We start from the raw sequence: 17,998 nt of genomic DNA, 5'->3' as shown, positions 1-17,998 counted from the left end.
TTTTGCTAGAATTTTCTAAATTATCTTTTAATGGAAAACACTCATTTAGGTCCCTGTAATAGCTTAACCCCTCCCTTAGCAGTCATCTTTTCAGGTTTCTGTTCCTTGCTTGGTAAAGTTTCCTTCTCAGGGGTGTTATGAGAATTAATGCAATGCAGAATGATTTTACAATGACAGGACAACAGAGACAAGTGGATAAGTATCAGGTACAAATGCACACATGATTTTTCTCTCCTATTTCTGTCCTATATTTATGCTCTTTTGGAATATTCCTCCATAGATCTTTAAAAGAAGGAGATCTTTAAAACAAGATTATTTTCTTTTGTACCCACATAGGTTCTCTATAGGTGTTTTGCCAGTTGTTAATTTATGACACACTATGAGGTGCAGCATGAAGTCACAAATAAATTCCTGGCTCTTCCACTATTTCTGTCCAAGTGTTCATTTAGTCTAGTTTTAGGAATATGCTACATATACACAGTAATTAATTTTCCAATCCTAATATTATAATTTTGAATTCAAAAGGGACTCAATTAGTCATCATTACAGTTTAACAGCCTGAAACACTTTAGTGTTAATAAGTCACTGAAAAAGTAAACTCCTATCTCTTCTCATTGAATCAAGTATGTGAATTTTTCAGTAGAAAAGTTAGAAATTTTAATACAGCAGTAGGTATGAAAATTAAAATTCTCATGACATTCACTTTATGTAACTTCATGTAACATCAAGAAATTGTGCCCAGGATCTTCCCTGTCCATACTAAGGATGATGGAAGGGAATGAGTATACTGTGCAATATATTTTTCCCTGATTAGTGATAAGAAGAGACAAAAGTGTTTGTGGATTTTTGCTCTGTTGTGATGCAAAGGCTGGTCTGGCCTGTCTGGAAGTGACTGGAATGTTTTCTTCATTTATACTGACCTATTTTTTAACAGGAACTGGCCACCAAATGATCATCATGGCTTTTATGGGCCAGTAGAGCAATCTATTGCATTTCAGTTTTGCTTCAAATGTGTCCTGATTTTCCCAGACAGTGGGAGGAAGGTCATGCAGTGGTGTAACCTCAAATACATGAATTTCAATCTGTGAAGGAAAAAAAACCAACCCACCAGTCTAGGAAGATGATACTCAAACTTCAATATGCAGACTCTTCTTGCATGGAAGTGATAGTGATGACTTGGGATTATGAATAAAAGTTGTAGAGGTCTCAGTTGTAGAATTCAGTGGAATTTAATTTCAAAGGATTTATAAAATTAATGTAATCTGTGTTTTATGGTCAGAAACTACTGCATGGCTGTAACTGTTTATGGTTACAATTCAGTGTCTTGGCACATGCTCAGCATGAAATATGAGCAGGGTCTTTCTTTATACATTTATTGTTTTGAGAATCGTGTCCAAATCATGTTACAAACAATTACACCACATAAAGCTTGAGTACTTATCTGGTTGTATAGATAGATTATTATATTCTTAGACTGTAAATTCCTGTGAGTTCACAAGAACCTCTGTGCTCTCCTGCAGGCAGTCAGCTTCCAGCAGACTCTTGAGAATATTAATGTCTCATACATGCACAGAGCATATTTATTCAGTGACACAATTTTCATTATAAGGGATGGGGGTGCTGAATGTTCAGTTGCAGGGCTGTTCTGTTGGAAATATCCTTCTTTTAGGGTGCACTTACAGACCAAATTACTGATGGGAAGGGAAAATTTCCTACCAAGTTCCAAAAATCATAGCAAAGGGCATGGTGTAAAGGTCATGATGAGTGCTGATTTGAGTGAATGTGAATCCAACATTTTATTCCCTGTAAACTCATCAGCTAGAAAAATTAAAGCTCTCACTTTCATATATTTTAATTCATTCTGTGCTGTTTCACCTTAGACTGAAAACTGGAACTGATTGCTTCTATATATTTAGGAATCTACATGACCTTTTTAATTTCTGAAAACCTCATGATCTTGCATAGATGTTTTAGGGAAATCTCTGCAGGATATTAAAACATTAGCCCATTTCACAGATGTGGGTCTGAGGTACAGAGAGAAACTGTGGGTTGTCTTCACTCAGTTCCAAATCAATGCTTGACTTGTGATTGGGCACACAAAAAAATTGTTGAGACACCATTTAAAAAAGCGTTTCTAGGCTGATCCACTGAGTTGGAGTGATTTGGACTGAAAGTAAAATGCTGCTGTTAGGGATACACAAAATTTCAGTATCTGGAGTTGGTGTAAGTCATTTGAACTCATCACTGTGGGCAGCTCCAGAGCTCTTGATCAGATCAGTCACTCTGTGCAGCAATGCTGGTTTGGACAGAGTAACGTGGGTCTGTTAACCACACTTTGCAGTGAAGACAAACCACAATGTAATTTTTCCAAGGACATGAAAAGAGAAAGCAGCCTGGGTCTTCTGAATCTCACCTGTTTTCTGTCCAATGTGTGAACTGTGAGCTTATGTACAGACATTGCTGAATGATTTTGTACTGCTGCTAACAGACAAGAATCTGATGTTGCATATTTTTCATTAATGACTAGCATGAATGGGAAAAAAACTCCAACAATCCCTCCCCTGATGATTTGTGAGAGTTTCCCTTCAACAGTAAATATTATCGCTAATGATGTTAATGAAGACATTAGTTTCACAGCATTTGAAGTACTGAAACACTCCACTGTTAACTAGCCTAGTGGGGTTTATGCTAATGTAAAATATAATACAGGCCACTATTTCTTTAAGCTGAAAGAAAGGAAACTTGTTTCTACTTCCAAGGGATGCCTAGTGTGTGCTTATCTAATTGACTGTGTATTTTGTCTAGGTGTTGAGGGAAAGCTAAGAGAATGAAGGCTCTAAGTCCCCAGTGGAAGCATGATATGGCGATGCAGTGCTGGTGCTGAATTGTTCTCTCTGATGGCTCTATGGGAGTGGATAGCACTGAGTCTTCATTGCTGGGTTTTAGCAGTTGCTGCTGTCTCGGATCAGCATGCCACAAGCCCCTTCGACTGGCTCCTCTCTGATAAGGGACCCTTCCATCGCTCACAGGAATACACAGATTTTGTGGACAGAAGTCGACAGGGATTTAGCACAAGATACAAGATTTACAGGTATGAAGCAAAGGGAAAGCACTTACAGAGATACCATCCGTAGAAGTTGTAAATTATCAATAAGGGTTTCGTTAAGGGAAAGGTTCAGTTGTGGGAACGAATCCACAGACGACAAATTCATTGCTGAAATATATGCAAGGCCATATGCAAGGCCACTGTCTATTATGGAAATGCTGCTTGTGTTGTTTCTGTTTTGTTTGAAGAACTTTTGATAATTCGTTATGTTGCTCTGAAAAACTTTGTTGTTTACTACCTACCTCTACTCTGTTCTGGTGATATGGTCAAAAATGTGCTAGGGATTCAAATACCACCTTTGGTTGCAGAGGGATAACCTTTGATCACGCATCAAGTTCAATTGCTTATTGTGTGGCTCATCAAGACTTAAACTGAGGCTTTAAGGATGAAATTGTGGCTCTGCTGACAGAACAGACCTTATGGTACAAAGGAGGGCATTTCAAATGTGACTCAAAAAGGTTTAATGTTAGTTTCTGCCAGTGCTTTGAAAAGGGGTGTTCTCTTTCCTGAGGAATCAAGGGATAAGAGCCATTGTGAATTTTAACAGAGGTTGCAGATATTTGGTTCATCACAAATCTCAGCATTAGGCTGGCCCAATTCAGACCAAGAAAAGATAAAAACAGGGGAAGTATAGGTCTGTTTGAGAACTTGGGCCTGGCTGTGGAATTGCTTCAATGATATGATTGTAACCTGTGAGTCTCTACTCTTGAGACAGCTCTGGTGAAATATCTTCTCAATCATTTGCAGTGGGTGTAAATCAGTAGCATCCAATATTACCAAGGACATGGGAAGGAAAAGGGGAGTTCAGTCTTATATGAGTGACCTAATGGCAAGTAGATAGAAGGACAAATGTGAGACCAGGAGAGATTAAAGACTGAGAAAATAAATCTATAAGCAGAGAGAATTTTCACATCAAATAGTGATTGATTCCTCCCAGCAGCCAAAAGAAAGTGGAGCAGCAGAGCAGCACAGGGGGGGATTTCCAGCTCCCCTAAATTTTCCATCCTACAAACACAGAACATGTTGGTATGGGAAGACACACACTGATTTAACTGAAAACCATGGAAGAGATTGTGCAAATGTAATATCTGTTTTAGGCTTTTATTCCCCAGTGATATCCAGTCCTTTAGAAGAAGGTAAGAGTGGTATATGCCTGTATGTATATTATATTTAGTTCAGTGTCCAGTGGCCTGTGGCACAAGTGCTGGCCTCAGTGTGTAAAGATTTTCTTTTTAAGGAATTTGCTTTATTTTACTTTCCCAAATACATGCAGTAGAGGGCACTCTGTTGCAGGTCAATTTTGCAGAGGGCTCCTTTACGATATACAGTGAAATTAAAAACATTTTGAAAATAAAGTGTGATTTGGAAATATGCTTGATGAAGTGGCTTGTCTTAACAGAACAGCATTGCCCAATATTTACTGCATTTTAAAAGCCAGCTGTCAGGACCAATAATGTAAAGCCAATAATGCAGAGGCTGAGGCAGCATATTTTATTCCCATTATTCTGCATTAGTCAAAACTGAACCAAAATTATCTTGCTAAAACATGAAAGATGGAATTGTATTTCATTTGAGCTCTTACAATCAGGTCCTGGAGAATTTTTCTCCTCTCAGCCATCATTACAGCAACATTGTTAAGTTTCACAGATCTGTAATCACACTGCTAATATTTATTTGGGTTTGTGCATAGGTTTCAATTGACGTTAATTTACACAATCCCACAGAAATTTTTTCTCATTTAGTTCCATTCTCTGCCTACTCCCTTCAAGAAATGAGCCAGGAAGTTGAAAGAGTCACAAGCCGAACTTTTTTGATTCAGTCCTCCAAAAAACAGATCGTATTGTAAAATTTCCTCGTAAAATAATGGTCCCATTAGCGAGTAGTGCAGAGCACCGTGACCTTGTTAGGAACCACACTCTGCAAATTGAATCCCTGTTGCTTTTCTATGAGCTTTCCCAGGCTATAGGACTTGGAGCCTAATTGTTCATTCCCTCACCTGTCTTTTACCTAATGGAAATGATCCCTCAGGGACAGGTCCTTATTTGAAGGGAGAGGTAAGGAGAGGTAAGCACCTGCCTGCAGGGACTCAGCGATATTAACAAGGGAGGAAGGTGCTAACTAAATCCATGCCATCTCAAAACCCATGGGGCTTAGGATGAATGAGATGTATAGGGTGAGGGACTCCAGGGAATGGTGTCCCATTGGAACCCTTCCTGGCAGGATGCTGGTAGCACAGTGGGGTCAGGCAGAAAATTACACAAGAGATGACCAATTGTATCTCTCTGCCAAAACCCACCAAGTCCTGCTGCCTATGGGAACCAACTTAGGAAGACCAACCTCATGTTGGGATTGTTTGTCTACAACTAACAGAAATGAAACAGCCTTAATAAAAATAACATAAACCCAGCAGTGAGTTGCATGTATTCCATGTCATAGTTTAGGGTGTGTGGCAGGAGATTTCAGCGTGAGACTGCTGTTTGATTTTTGCTTTCCAACAATGGAACGATTATTCAATGACTAGAATGATATTTTCATTTCCCCTCCATTTGCAGTCTCAGGAGAGGCAGTAATGATGCAGAAAAAAAAAATCTTGATGGAATCTGTAATATCACAAAGATCTTACTTCATTCCTTCATTAACAACATTCTCTATTTTAATCAAAATAATATTAAAAAGCAGAGAACACATGTTATTCTTCTTTTGGTTATATATCAGATAATTAATTTTTCTCTAAATACCAAAGTTACAGGTACAAAGGTCTTGTACCATTGTTTGACACTGGTTTGAATGGCATCAAGGTTGCATACCCATGAAAGATATAGAATGGTTAAAATCAGGTAATAGGACAGAGAACTGGAAAAGCACCCAGTAGAGAGAATAACAAAGAATATTAAAATGGAATTTACTTGAAGGAATAATTGTCGTTATTTTTCAACTATTGAGTAAAACAATGTTGTGCTAATTCTTCTATTTCTGTCGCTTGCATGGCAGGAGACAGACTGATTTTAAAGTTTAATTTCACATATGGCAATTGTTGTTAATAATACTCAGTAGGCTTACTTTTTTCAATTCTTATTTTACATAACCTGTTTCCATTTAAAATTCACATAGTCAAACTTTTAGCCTAGAACAGGAAAACTGATCACTCTATGTGTGCTAGCATTTCTGTTTTAATGGAATCACAGACTGGTTTGTGTTGGAAGAGACCTTAAAGATCCCCCAGGTCTCATGGGCAGGGACACCTTCCACTATCCCAGGCTGCACCAAGCCCCATCCAACCTGGCCTTGGACAATTCCAGGGATGGGGCAGCCACAGCTTCTCTGAAAAACCTGTGCCAGCCCCTCCCCACTCTCGCAGGGAAAAATATCCAGTCTAAATTTACCCTTTTCAGCTTAAAGCCAAGCTCCCTGTCTGCATGCCAATGAGACAAAAAGCAACTTTTTTGTATCCACACCTTCTGGTCACTGTAAACAAGTGTTCATCTGACCATGAATCTGTTATAAATTACAGGGATGGAGCCAAAGATTTGCACCAAGGAACACACTGATTAACTGAGCCAAATTTCTAATAAGCGGTCTTAACTTCAGCGTATTTTTTTAAACATAAAAGTTACACTTTTTCCTATCTCCATATGTGGCTTTCATAGCATAAAACAATAGTGATAAAACCAATTAGTGCATCAATTGTGGGAATATGCCAGCAGAAAAATAATTTGCTACCCGTATTTTATTCTATATATTGACATTCACTTTTGTTCATGGGCAAATGAGCTGACTCTCTCCAAGACCAGGAGTATTCAGTGCTACAGGACAGAGCTGAAGGAGACACATAAATATGAAATAAGTTTTAATCTGGTATTGCAGAACACTGGATAATATACAACTGGTGCTTTCAACATTGTTATAAGTTGGAAATGGTGGGCTGGTTGTGTTGATTATGTGGCAGTGTTCTATTCCCTCTAATGCTTCTAAGGGAATATCCTCCTGCAGGAAATTTAATTATTGCCACATTTTTTGGTAGTATTCATCCTCACTGATCTATGAAGAAAACCACCAAAAAAAGCACGTGGATGGCTGCTGAAAAGCTCTAGATTCATGGGAATGCTATGTCAATATTTCATAGAAGGTGGATCCTGCTGTTAACATCAATAAGTATTTTGGCAAGGAAAACCAAGTTTATAATTTGTTATTTAATACACAAAGGGATTGCTGTGCTTCTTATGTAAATCAGCTACCCAGACAAAGGAATTGAAATCCTAACAGAATGAGATGAGAGGTTACCAGGATGGAAAGAGTGATTGTGAAATTATGCAAAGAACCTACATTGTATCAGAAGAGGTAATTTCTACAGAAATAGGGAAGTATTTATGCTATCAAATAAGGTCTTGGGGAAATCTCCTCAGGGATACTGTGGAGTTTTGTTGAAGCAAAATGATTTAAAACCTGAAACAGATGTGAAAAATCAGGGGAAGGAAGAGCCTCGCTCTTTCTTTTAAGGTGGAAATGCTTGACAATACTTAGAGGGGGGAAAAAAAAGAGACCTCAAAGAGGATGCAATTCCTGTCAACAGAATAAATATTATAAAGTGAGATGAACTATCTAAACTAAAAACCATTGCTGTCTCAAAACCAAATTGGTATAAACTGGCTATGAATAAGTTGGTTCTTTAGAAAAGGTTCCTAAACATTAAAGAAATTCTGGGACATACAAAAATACAGAACCTTCCCAGTCCTATGAACAGGAGGAAAGGGCTATTAAGATATGATGCAGATAAAAATGAATGAAGTTTTAGTGACCATCGATATCCTTTGGAGCAACTACACCTAGCAAGAGCCCAATACTACTCTGTAAAAGGGAAAAAAAAATAAGAATCTCTTGAAGCATTGAGTAGCTCTTGGCAGCATGGTATTCAGTTGGCTTAAGAAGATTCCTTCAGAGGTTGTTCAAAAAGGGAATGTGTCCATGAACAGCTACAAAAATAGAAACATTTGAAAATAATGCTGTCAAGTTAGAGATAAGAACACATTGGGTTCCCCTTTGTTTTGAATCCTTTGCTGACTGAATCCATACGGTAAAGTGGGCAAGACTCAAGACTGTAAACACTCACTAATATGTTTCATCTCCCGTCTGTGAGCCTAAGTAGGGCCAACATTAGTTGACTTTGCAATTTTTTTAAATTCCTATCAAAATATTTTAGCCCACAGTTCTCATTAGACTTTTCGACACATGTGACCGTGCTAATAAAAACCTAGGGGATCAGTTGTGCAGGTACACAATATGGCCTGAATTATAATTTTCACTCCAGTGTATGGTCTGGAATAACATTTTCTTATGCTCTTGCTGAGGTTGATTTGAACTGGTTAATCTGGAATTTCAAAGTGTGAAGAAGAACTAACAAAGGTCTTCCAATGGTGGTTTTCAATACAAGTGTTTTAACAAGAGTAAGAGGAATGATTCTCTCTGCCTTTTCCGGAAATTCACTCTATCAGTAAATTGCTTCTGGTCTGTGTTATAATTGGTCAGCTTCCTTTATGGAATATTGCATTCAACTTGGTGGATAAAATGTACAGAAATCAGATGAATCATCATTCCCAGAATGTTTGCAAAAAGCTAGCCTGGGAAATGCACTAAGTCCTCTTTTTAATTTCAGGGGCTCACAGGCTGGTAACGCGGAAGAGCAGCTCAAAGAGAGTTTTTGGGATTGTGAGTTGGTAAATTTCCACTACAAAAATAATATTTGTAGCCCAGCACATTTTTAAGATTGTCTGGACATAAAAAACATCAATGAGTTTAATTATGGATCGTGATACAACAGCCTCTCTTATTCTAGTTACCTGGGCATAAAAAGTCATGACATCAGTGAAATAACTAGGTTTGGTGAAACTGATTGAATAAGGACATACCTGAGCAAAATTAAAGGTTTAGATGGCCACATTTCCAGGTCTAGAAATACCTGGATAATGTCCTCCAAAATAATTGAATTTCCATCCCTTTGTTCCAACTGCAAATCCCTTTCATAGGAAAGCAGTTTTAATTTTAGACCCTGAAAACACATCAGGTGATGATGCTTTACAATTAACAATTCCTGTTATCAATATTATATTAATTTCTTGATCTTTGTTCAGGGGATTCTCTGGAGGGTATGTGCTTGTGAAAAGATGGAAATAAAGGGATAGAAAATTTAAACAGACAATCCATGCACACATAACAGAAAAGTTAAATACCTGTTTTCAGATGAATTATAACCAGAGCCTAGCTTAGTTTAGCCAGAATATTAAAGGATTGACACATCCCTAGACTGGAAGTTCACAAAGGTGAAGGAGGATTTGGCTATCTCCAATAGCACTGGGAGAATCAAGGGGCTCCTAAGATAATATCAGAGACATGAAGGGTGCAGAAGATAACGACTGGACACTTGTTTAGGTCTGTTCTCACAATCCCAGCTGTGTAAGGGATCTGCCATGCATGGAAAAATGTTATCTCCATGGGCAGTAATGAAAATGCCTGAGATCTTGTGGGTACTTGTGGCCCAGGAAAAGGGCAGACAGAAATGAGGGCTCAGAGATGGACAGGAAGATAGGCAGGCAGCTCTGATTCCCAAATTCCCTCTGCCTTTCCAACTCTCTGACAACTCTGAGCCAGCATGGAAGAGAAGTCATGTGCTCTGGGGAAAGGAGAACACTTTTTACTCAGGAACAAAGAAGAAATCGAGTTTATTTTTGAGACTGATCCACAATATCAGCCCACATCTGAAGATCTTGGAAAAAAGGCCCCATCCCTGGAAGTGTCCAAGGCCAGGTTGAACAGGGTTTGGAGCACCCTGGGATTGTGGAAGGTGTGGCCCGTGGCAGGGGGTGGAATAAGACGGGCTTTAAAGTCCCTCCAATTCAAACCATTTTGTGGGTCTCTGAAAAGCATGACAGTCACTGAAGAAACAGTATATTTTAAAGTGATTCTGACTTCCTACAGAATCTTGTAGACCATTCAGTGTACCACAAGTTATTCATCAGACAGCCCAATCCTACAGAACTCAAAGGCCCCTAGGGGGTTTTGCTAGGGACCAGGCTCAGACCGACCCCACATCCCCACACTCCACATGGCTGGCTCAGTATCAGCCTCCTGGGTTTCAGAGTAAGGGTGGAGATTCTCTTGGTGAGACAGAGCAGCACTGGGCAGGGTGCTGGGAGCAGTGCTGGCGGTGCCAGCAGGATTAGGAGTGTTCTCAGGAGTCTTCTTGACAAGAACACAAGTGTGTTTCAGCTTGGCAACAAAGGAGACTATTGATGCCAAGATTGCCTTCTGTATATATTTTTTTCATAATACAATGCAGGAGTCTGTGTTTTGACAATCTCTCTTTGTATTTCTCCTTATTTGTTCTGTGTATTTAATCAAAGATCCTACAGAAACTCAAATGGCAAGGAGAAGAGCAAATATTATTTTTTGTAAATACTATTATAATCTATTTCTAGAATATATCCTCTTTCAAAATCTAATATTTTAAAGATAATTATTAGATCAAACCTCCTACTGATACATTTCCCAAGAACAAAGAACATGTATTTAGAGAATATGGTGTGTCATCATTTCAGTTAGTGAGTTCATGAATCATTTAAGTTGCCGTAAAAAAATTAATATAATAGTGGCTGTAACATAATGGCTTCATGCAATCACTGAAGTAGTGTAAAAGCTGTTTAACACTAATAACAGATACATTCTTCAGTCAGCAGGGTAGACTGACAGGATTTTGCGCATGAAATCAGGTAATTTTCATTAATTCTTTGAAGACGTTTCATTAGTTTGGTCTTTGTTCTTTCATTTGCCCTTCCTTTTCATTTTTGTTTCAGTATCCCTGCTGGTGCTATCAGTGATGTTCAAGATGTAGAGGATATCAAATGCTGATGACTTTCATAAAGGAGAAAACAATTACCAAGATTTCTTTTAGCTACTGAAGAAAAAAGAAAATGATATTTTTTTATTACTTGAATCAAATTCTCTGTGCTTTTGTTTTAACCCCCATGTTGTCATTTTCTTTTACTACTGCTAGGGCAGTAGCTGTCTCCAAAGAGAATGGCTTTCAGGTTTTTCTTTTTGACCATATGTTAAGTCTATATGGGTGGAATGTTATACAGAAAAAATGACTGAGTAGCACAGAAACCTTCTCTGTATAAAAAGCCAGTGGTATTGATTGGAGTATGTGATTCTTTGTATAGGAGGGTTTTTGTGCCTCTTCCATGCAGAAAAAGAACAACTGACACTGAATGTGCTCACTCAAGAATTTTTGTCATTTTCTTCTACTATCCTTAAGTTAAGGTCGTGGTCAATATCTCTGAATTCAAATCTTAGTTCTCTTCTAGCTGGGATTGATTGATTCTACAGGTTTTCAAAGTCATTATGCTGGTTGTGAAATTTTTTTTTTGTAGCTACAGGTTCATTCCAGCAGTGACCCTTGTGAAGAAAAGCAATACTTCAAAATAATGTCTTGTTGCTTGATTCTGCCTAGAATCCCAATATGATTGTTATGGATAACGGTGTTCTTAAGGTCATTAGTGGCTCTGTATTGCAATTCATCTTCTGATACTCTCAATTACTACTTTATTTATGTGGCTTGAGAAGATATTGTTACCGACCAGACAATTTGATATATACAGAGCTCTGAAAAATGCACAAGCAGAGCCCACCAGCAATTTAGATGTTGTGTATGCAGGTCTCGCATGCATCCCAGAGACAGAATCTGGCTTTGAGGAGTGAATGCTAATTTCTCGAGGGAAAAGCACATATAGAGGTTTTGACTTTTATGAATAACATAATTTAAAATCAAAACAGAAGAGACACTACCAAATATTCAGAAAGAAAGCAGAATCTGAGACCTGAGCAAATGTAATTGATTAAGCCAAAATAAATATTGTGTTTCAGCTAATTCTGAACTATATCCTTACAGTTCTTGAACTATAACTAATATAGGTTTCTTACCTATATCCTGACTGCTAGCAGTAGGATTGGGTGCTTTACTAGGAACTCAAATACAATATCATCTTTGATTCCTGATATATTATCTCATAATAGAAAGCAGACAAAGATATCGGGTTATAATCAAGTAATAGCTAATTGTATTTTATTTAAACGACATCTTTAGCCATTTAAAAAAATTGCTGTTGATAATAATGCAGGTTAAACCTTACACAGCATAAGAAATCTGATAACCTGCATTAACAAACAGAATGTGGCCTTTAGTCTACATTTAATGTATTTAACCTGGCAAAATAAATTTTAAAAACAATATTTTTAAGTGATTAAAAGAGAATACATAGGATAGTTTGGCTGAACAGGGATCTTCTCTTGGAAATAAGATTAAAAAGGAAGATGTGGAAGCAGAGTCAGATGATGTGGGGAGAATACAGAGATGCTTCTCCCCATTGTGGGGAGAAAATTTGTTCAGCCTAAGCTCAGCTGGAACTGTTGGGGAAAATTAAAAGATTTTTTCCAAATACATTCATGGCAAAAGGCAGAGTAAAAATAACATCAACACATGCCAGGATAACCACAGTCACTTCATAAACTGGGACATGGACAAGGCAGAGGTGTTCAATGCTTTCTTTCTCTCTGTCTTCACCATGGATGATGGACCCAGAGGGTTTCAGTGCTGTGAGCTGCAAGACCTTGTCTGTGAGAATGATCACCTCCCAGTCTGCCCTGAACTTCTGAGGGATTTGCTGCTCCAGCTGGATCCCTACAAATCTACGGGGCCTGGTGGGTTTAATCCAAGAAACCTCAAAGAGCTGCTGATGTTGTTGCAAAACCTCTCATGATGATTTTTGAGCAGACTTGGCAATCCAGAGAGGTCCCTGCTGACTGAAATCTAGCAAGTGCTCTGCGGATTTTCATGAAGGGCAAGAAGGAGGCCCCTGGAAACTACAAGCCTGTCATCCTCACTTCAGGGCCTTTCAAAATTATGGAGAAGCTTCTTCTGGGAGGTGTTGGAAAACACCTCGTGGAGACAACACAGTCAGTGTTCACAGCCAGCACAGCTTCATGAGGGGAAAGTTCTGCACATCAAATCTGATTTCCTTTTCTGACAAGGTGACCCACCCGGCTGATCAAGGGAAGCCTGTTGATGTAATCTTTTTGGATTTCAGTAAAGCTTTCCAGACTGTCTCTTCCAGCATCCTTCTGGACAAGATTTCCACCCCACAGCTGGATAAATGCATCATGAAATGGTGAGCATCTGGCTCACAAGTCAAGCACAAAAGGTAGTTGTGATTGGGTGAAATCAGACTGGATACCTGTCACTAGTGGGGCTCCACAGGACTTCATCCTTAGCGCTGTGCTCTTCAATGTCTCCGTTAATGACCTAGGCATAGAACTGGAAGGGATCCTCAGCAGGTTCACAGATCATACAAAACTGGGAGGAACTGTGACTCCCTTGCAGGCAGAAAGGCTCTGCAGAAACAGATTAGAGAGATGGGCAAACACCAATCATACGGACTTTAATGAGGAAAAGTGCTGCACCTGGGACATACACACATACATACCTTGGCTGTGTGTGTGGGCTGGGGAGCAAGAGGCTGGAGAGCAGCTGTGGGAAGAGCCCTGGGGCTCCTTGTCCATTGCCAGTTGGATCTGAGCCAGCAGTGCCCTGGCAGCCAGGAGAGACATCCCTGTTCTGGGGGCATCAGGACCAGCATCATTGGTCAGGCAGGAGACTGTCCCACTCTGCTCTTGGGCAGCCTCACCTTGAGTGCTCAGGGCAATTTTGGGTGCTACAATATAAGAAAGACACTGAACTATTAGAGAACATCCAAAGGAGGGCTTTCCTTGAGGGGAAGCCTTATGAGGAGTCATTGAGGGCAGTTGTTCTATTCATCTGGAGGAGGCTGAGGGGAGACCTCACTGCTGCTTCAACTTCCCTGTGAGGAGAAGAGGAGAGACAGACACTGATCTCCTGTCTCATGACTGGGGACAGGACTCGTGGAAGTGGCCTGAAGTTGTGTCAGGGGAGGTTTAGGTTGGATACTAGGAAATCTTCCCTCAGAGGGTGGTGAACAGGCTCCTCAGGGTATGGATGTGGCATCAAGGCTGCCAGAGCTCTGGGAGCATTTGGACAACTTTCCCAGGGACAGGGTGGGATTGTTGGCGTGGGATTGTTGGGGTGTCCTGTGCAGGGTCCAGAGCTGACCCAAAGATCCTTGTGGATCCCTTCCAAAATGGCAGATTCTGTGTTTCTGTGATGATGCTTTTAGTAGCAAATCACCAGACTTAATAAATTAGAATAAGTGGAAGACATGTAGGATGTGGTGCTTCCTAATTGACTGATGTCTAGAACCCAAATATTGGTGATTACTGTGAGAACGAATCGGTGTGAATATGAATGATGTGTTTATATATATTGATGAGTGTATATTTCTGTACACATATATGTATGTGTGTGCACGTGTGTGTATGTAGAGCTATGTGGATATAAACATGCGTAAATATAGAGATAGATATTGATGAGTTAAATAAATTAGATTAATGATTCACCTTTTTGCAGAGAGAAGAATACTGTTCATTAAAAAGAAAAGCTTATATCCTCTGCAGTCTGGTGTCTAATAGGAGCCTTTGGCCAAGACATTAATGAAGTTTTATATGGGCATTTTGTTCAGACACCCAGAATATCTTTGCAACCCTGGCAGTGCCAAAAGATCTTTCCTCATTAGATCCTTGTATTAAAGTGCCTGTGGCAGAAACATTCTGTCAGATCTTGCTGCATTTTCTCACGCTTTTGGTCACCTCTAGATTATGCCTTAAATTTATCCATTAAATTTTAGCTGTGGCTACAATGGAAGACTTCTGAGAATCTCTAACTGAAACACATTACCATGAAACTTCTTTTTCTTTTCCATTCCCATGAAACTTATTTTTCATACAGGGATGTGTTTGTTTGAAAGACAGGTGTCTCTTAGGGAAGGCAGGACCCTCCCTTGGAGTGGAGAATGTAAACCCCCTCCCTTTGAATTATTTGAATTTTGAAATTAAGGGGCTCTCAGGCAAAGATATGAGGATGGGAATAACAGTTCTTTACTAGCATATGTAACAAGACAAACAAAACAGCAACTATGGAATTAATAACAAACAGAAGCAGGGACCCCATGACAGCCCTGCAAGAGAAACCATGACTTTGCTCCATTTTTTTCTCTGTCTTTCCATATGATTCTGGATATAGTTAATGAAATTAGCCTTGACAAGGTACAGAAAAAAATAGGCATGTATGTGACTACAGAAACTCTTCATTTAAATCTCAGTTTTCCATAGAGTCCTCATGTGATAATGTCATGGAAAATTAATATGCTATAGATTTTCCACCTGTATCTTCCTTTCTACATCCATCACGTGCTCGTGTGTTGATGGTGCTAAGAGCTGTTAATATATATTTGATAAATATTAGAAGTGGTGCACAACTCCAAACTTTCAGAGTCTGAAAGGAGTTGTTGCTGAGTTCAGTGCCCAGAACTGCTTTGTTCCTTAGATACCTTTGCCTTTCCACTTTTGCTTTTGTTTTTGTTATTTTGTTTTGTTTCAGGCCTTGTGTAGTGTCTGGAAGATATTTTTATTGTAGTTGCCTTTGAAATTTGATTTTCCTTTCAGAAGAACTATTTCTCGTGTGGTTGTCTTCAAAGGCGCATCTGTTTATTTAGGATTTTGCCTGAGGAAGTAATGGCTATGTCTATTTTTAATGCTGACTCCTTGGCCTGGATGAGCACAAATGTGTGCTTGTTTACATGTTCTGAAAGTAGCAGTTCTGTGGGACTTGGGTATTTGTTTCCTTGGCACTCCAACCATGAAGGAGTCTTAGAAATCAATATAATACGTCAAACTCCCAGATACTTTTTCTTTCAGAGAGACAAAAACAATGAAAAAACCAAAATAAACAATCACACTGTTCTTTTTCTTTTTTTTTTTTTTTTAAAGTGATGGTCATCTTCCCATTCTATGAGATTGGTAAAATATGAAAACTTAAAAAGGAATTTTAACCATAGTAATTAATTGGAATGTAGAGATAATTAACAAGAACTTTTAAACTCAAAAGTTGCAAAGTACGACATTAAAAAAAAAAGAAAAGAAGAAATACAGTACTTCTACTTTCAAAAATGTTTTCATGTACCAATTCTATATTTAGAGGGAGATAAATTAGATATACAATGTATAAATCCTGGTTTTTTACTTTGTCTTGTCTTCACAGCTAAACCATGAGAATTCCAAACCATGAGTGGGTTTGCAAGATGCTATATGGTTGTTGACAGCAATAAAACAATGTTTATGTAGTATTTTTACTAAAACAAAGTGGGATTTGGCAAGTTTCTACACCACAAAAACGGAGGTCATGGAACTCCTGTTTCTAACTCAGCTTTGGAAATTCATTTGTGAGGCTGATTTGCATGAGTTACCATTCCTCTCTCCCTCAAAGGAATTGATTCTGTCACAATAACTGGACTAAAACAGTAGGCAAAGGTCAGTTTTAGTTAAGTAAACTTGGTAATATCTCAGAATGTAGTCAGAGAACATAATTTTTGAGAGAGGGTAGGATGGAACAGAGAAAGGCCTGCCTACACACGACCAAATGAATTTGTGGCTGACAACTCTGTCTGAACAGTAGGCACCTGAGATGGAGTGGTTTTATCCTTTGAAATATGCATTTCCCAATTGTGAAAGAAATCTTGTGCTTTGTTGTCATGTGAGATTATCCTGTAATATGCTAACAAATCAGTAATTTCAGTAATTTCTGTCAAGAAACATCCGTTAAAGCCAGTAAACAAAGGAATTAAAGCCAGTAAACAAAGGAAGAGGATGGAAACAATCCCACCAGTGGAAAGGCCACTGGAGCAATTGCCTGATAGCACTACCTGCTGAGGGCAAGGAGAGGAAACTGGCTCCAGCCTAGAACCCACAGGGCAAATCCAGGGAGCCAGCTGCTCTTGAAGTGCCAGAATGTATACAGATAGCTTTTCCACAGCTTCCTGTCCCCTGGTTGATGGCTGATGATCTGACTGCAGCTTATCTTGCAGTCAAGACTTTTATAAGAGGGTCATGTTTTGGCACTGACATTAAACTTTGCAGTGCTTTGGTTATGCCTTTGTGATAACATTTTACCCACTCTGATGTATGGTCATCAAATGCGAAAATAGTTTAAAAGTGATTTGGGGATTAATATGTCTAGAAATAGATTAAATTCATTTGAGGATGTACAGTAAGTTCAGGGCTGCCCCATCCCTGGAAATGTCCAAGGCCAGGTTGAATAGAGCTTGAAGCAACCTGGGATAGTGGAGGATGTCCCTACCCGTGGCAAGGGGTAGGAACTGGATGAGCTTTAAAGGTTTGCCATCCCAAAACGTTCTGTGATCTTTATGGTTCTCAGAAAAAAATGCAAGAAGCTGGGTGGCTTTCATTATTCAGACAATCAGACAATATCACCGGTTTTCCTCTGCACATTTACTACTAATCAATATAGCTCACGGTTTATCATTTCATGAGATATATATCACCGAATATCTCACCGTTTGGTCTTAGAAAAATGTTCTAGAAGGTGGTCTACAACATAAAACTCAGAATCAAAACAGTCCCTATGTTTTCTGCTTGCTGAATTAAGTTATCCTGCCACAAGTTTTGGTAATACCTTTTAGTCAATGCTGAAAAGTAAGAAAGGAGCTGAATGAATGACTTCACATTACAAATGCCTCTGGCAAAGGCACTTGCATTATTTACCCTTTGGCTGTTACCAGATCTTGAAAATCAGGAATCATTCTATCTCTGTAAAAACATTATGCAAAGATGACATAGTGAATTAGTCTTGTGGGGTATTAAACTCTCTGTCTTGGATGAAGTAATCCTCTTCTAGTTAAAGCAGGGGGCCTGAACTGA

General features: G+C 39.0%; 1 protein-coding gene across 3 annotated transcripts in view; it reads left to right on the top strand.

Annotated features, from left to right (window-relative positions):
• LOC117000057 (BMP/retinoic acid-inducible neural-specific protein 3) overlaps positions 1-17,998 on the top strand; it is a 192,780-nt gene that overhangs the window by 14,279 nt on the left and 160,503 nt on the right. For 2 of the 3 annotated variants that reach the window (XM_033067404.1, XM_033067405.2), the window contains exon 2: positions 2,806-3,091. The exons of the other annotated variant lie outside the window; for it this stretch is intronic. In XM_033067404.1, coding sequence (XP_032923295.1) covers positions 2,856-3,091 — 236 coding nt within the window. In that variant the 5' untranslated portion in view covers positions 2,806-2,855. The remainder of the gene's footprint in view (positions 1-2,805; positions 3,092-17,998) is intronic. 3 annotated transcript variants of the gene reach the window in all.

This window comes from Catharus ustulatus, chromosome 9 (genome assembly GCF_009819885.2).
Source record: "Catharus ustulatus isolate bCatUst1 chromosome 9, bCatUst1.pri.v2, whole genome shotgun sequence".
NCBI lineage: Eukaryota > Metazoa > Chordata > Aves > Passeriformes > Turdidae > Catharus > Catharus ustulatus.
Note: the sequence above shows the minus strand (reverse complement) of the source record. Positions and strands in the feature narration are given on the sequence as shown.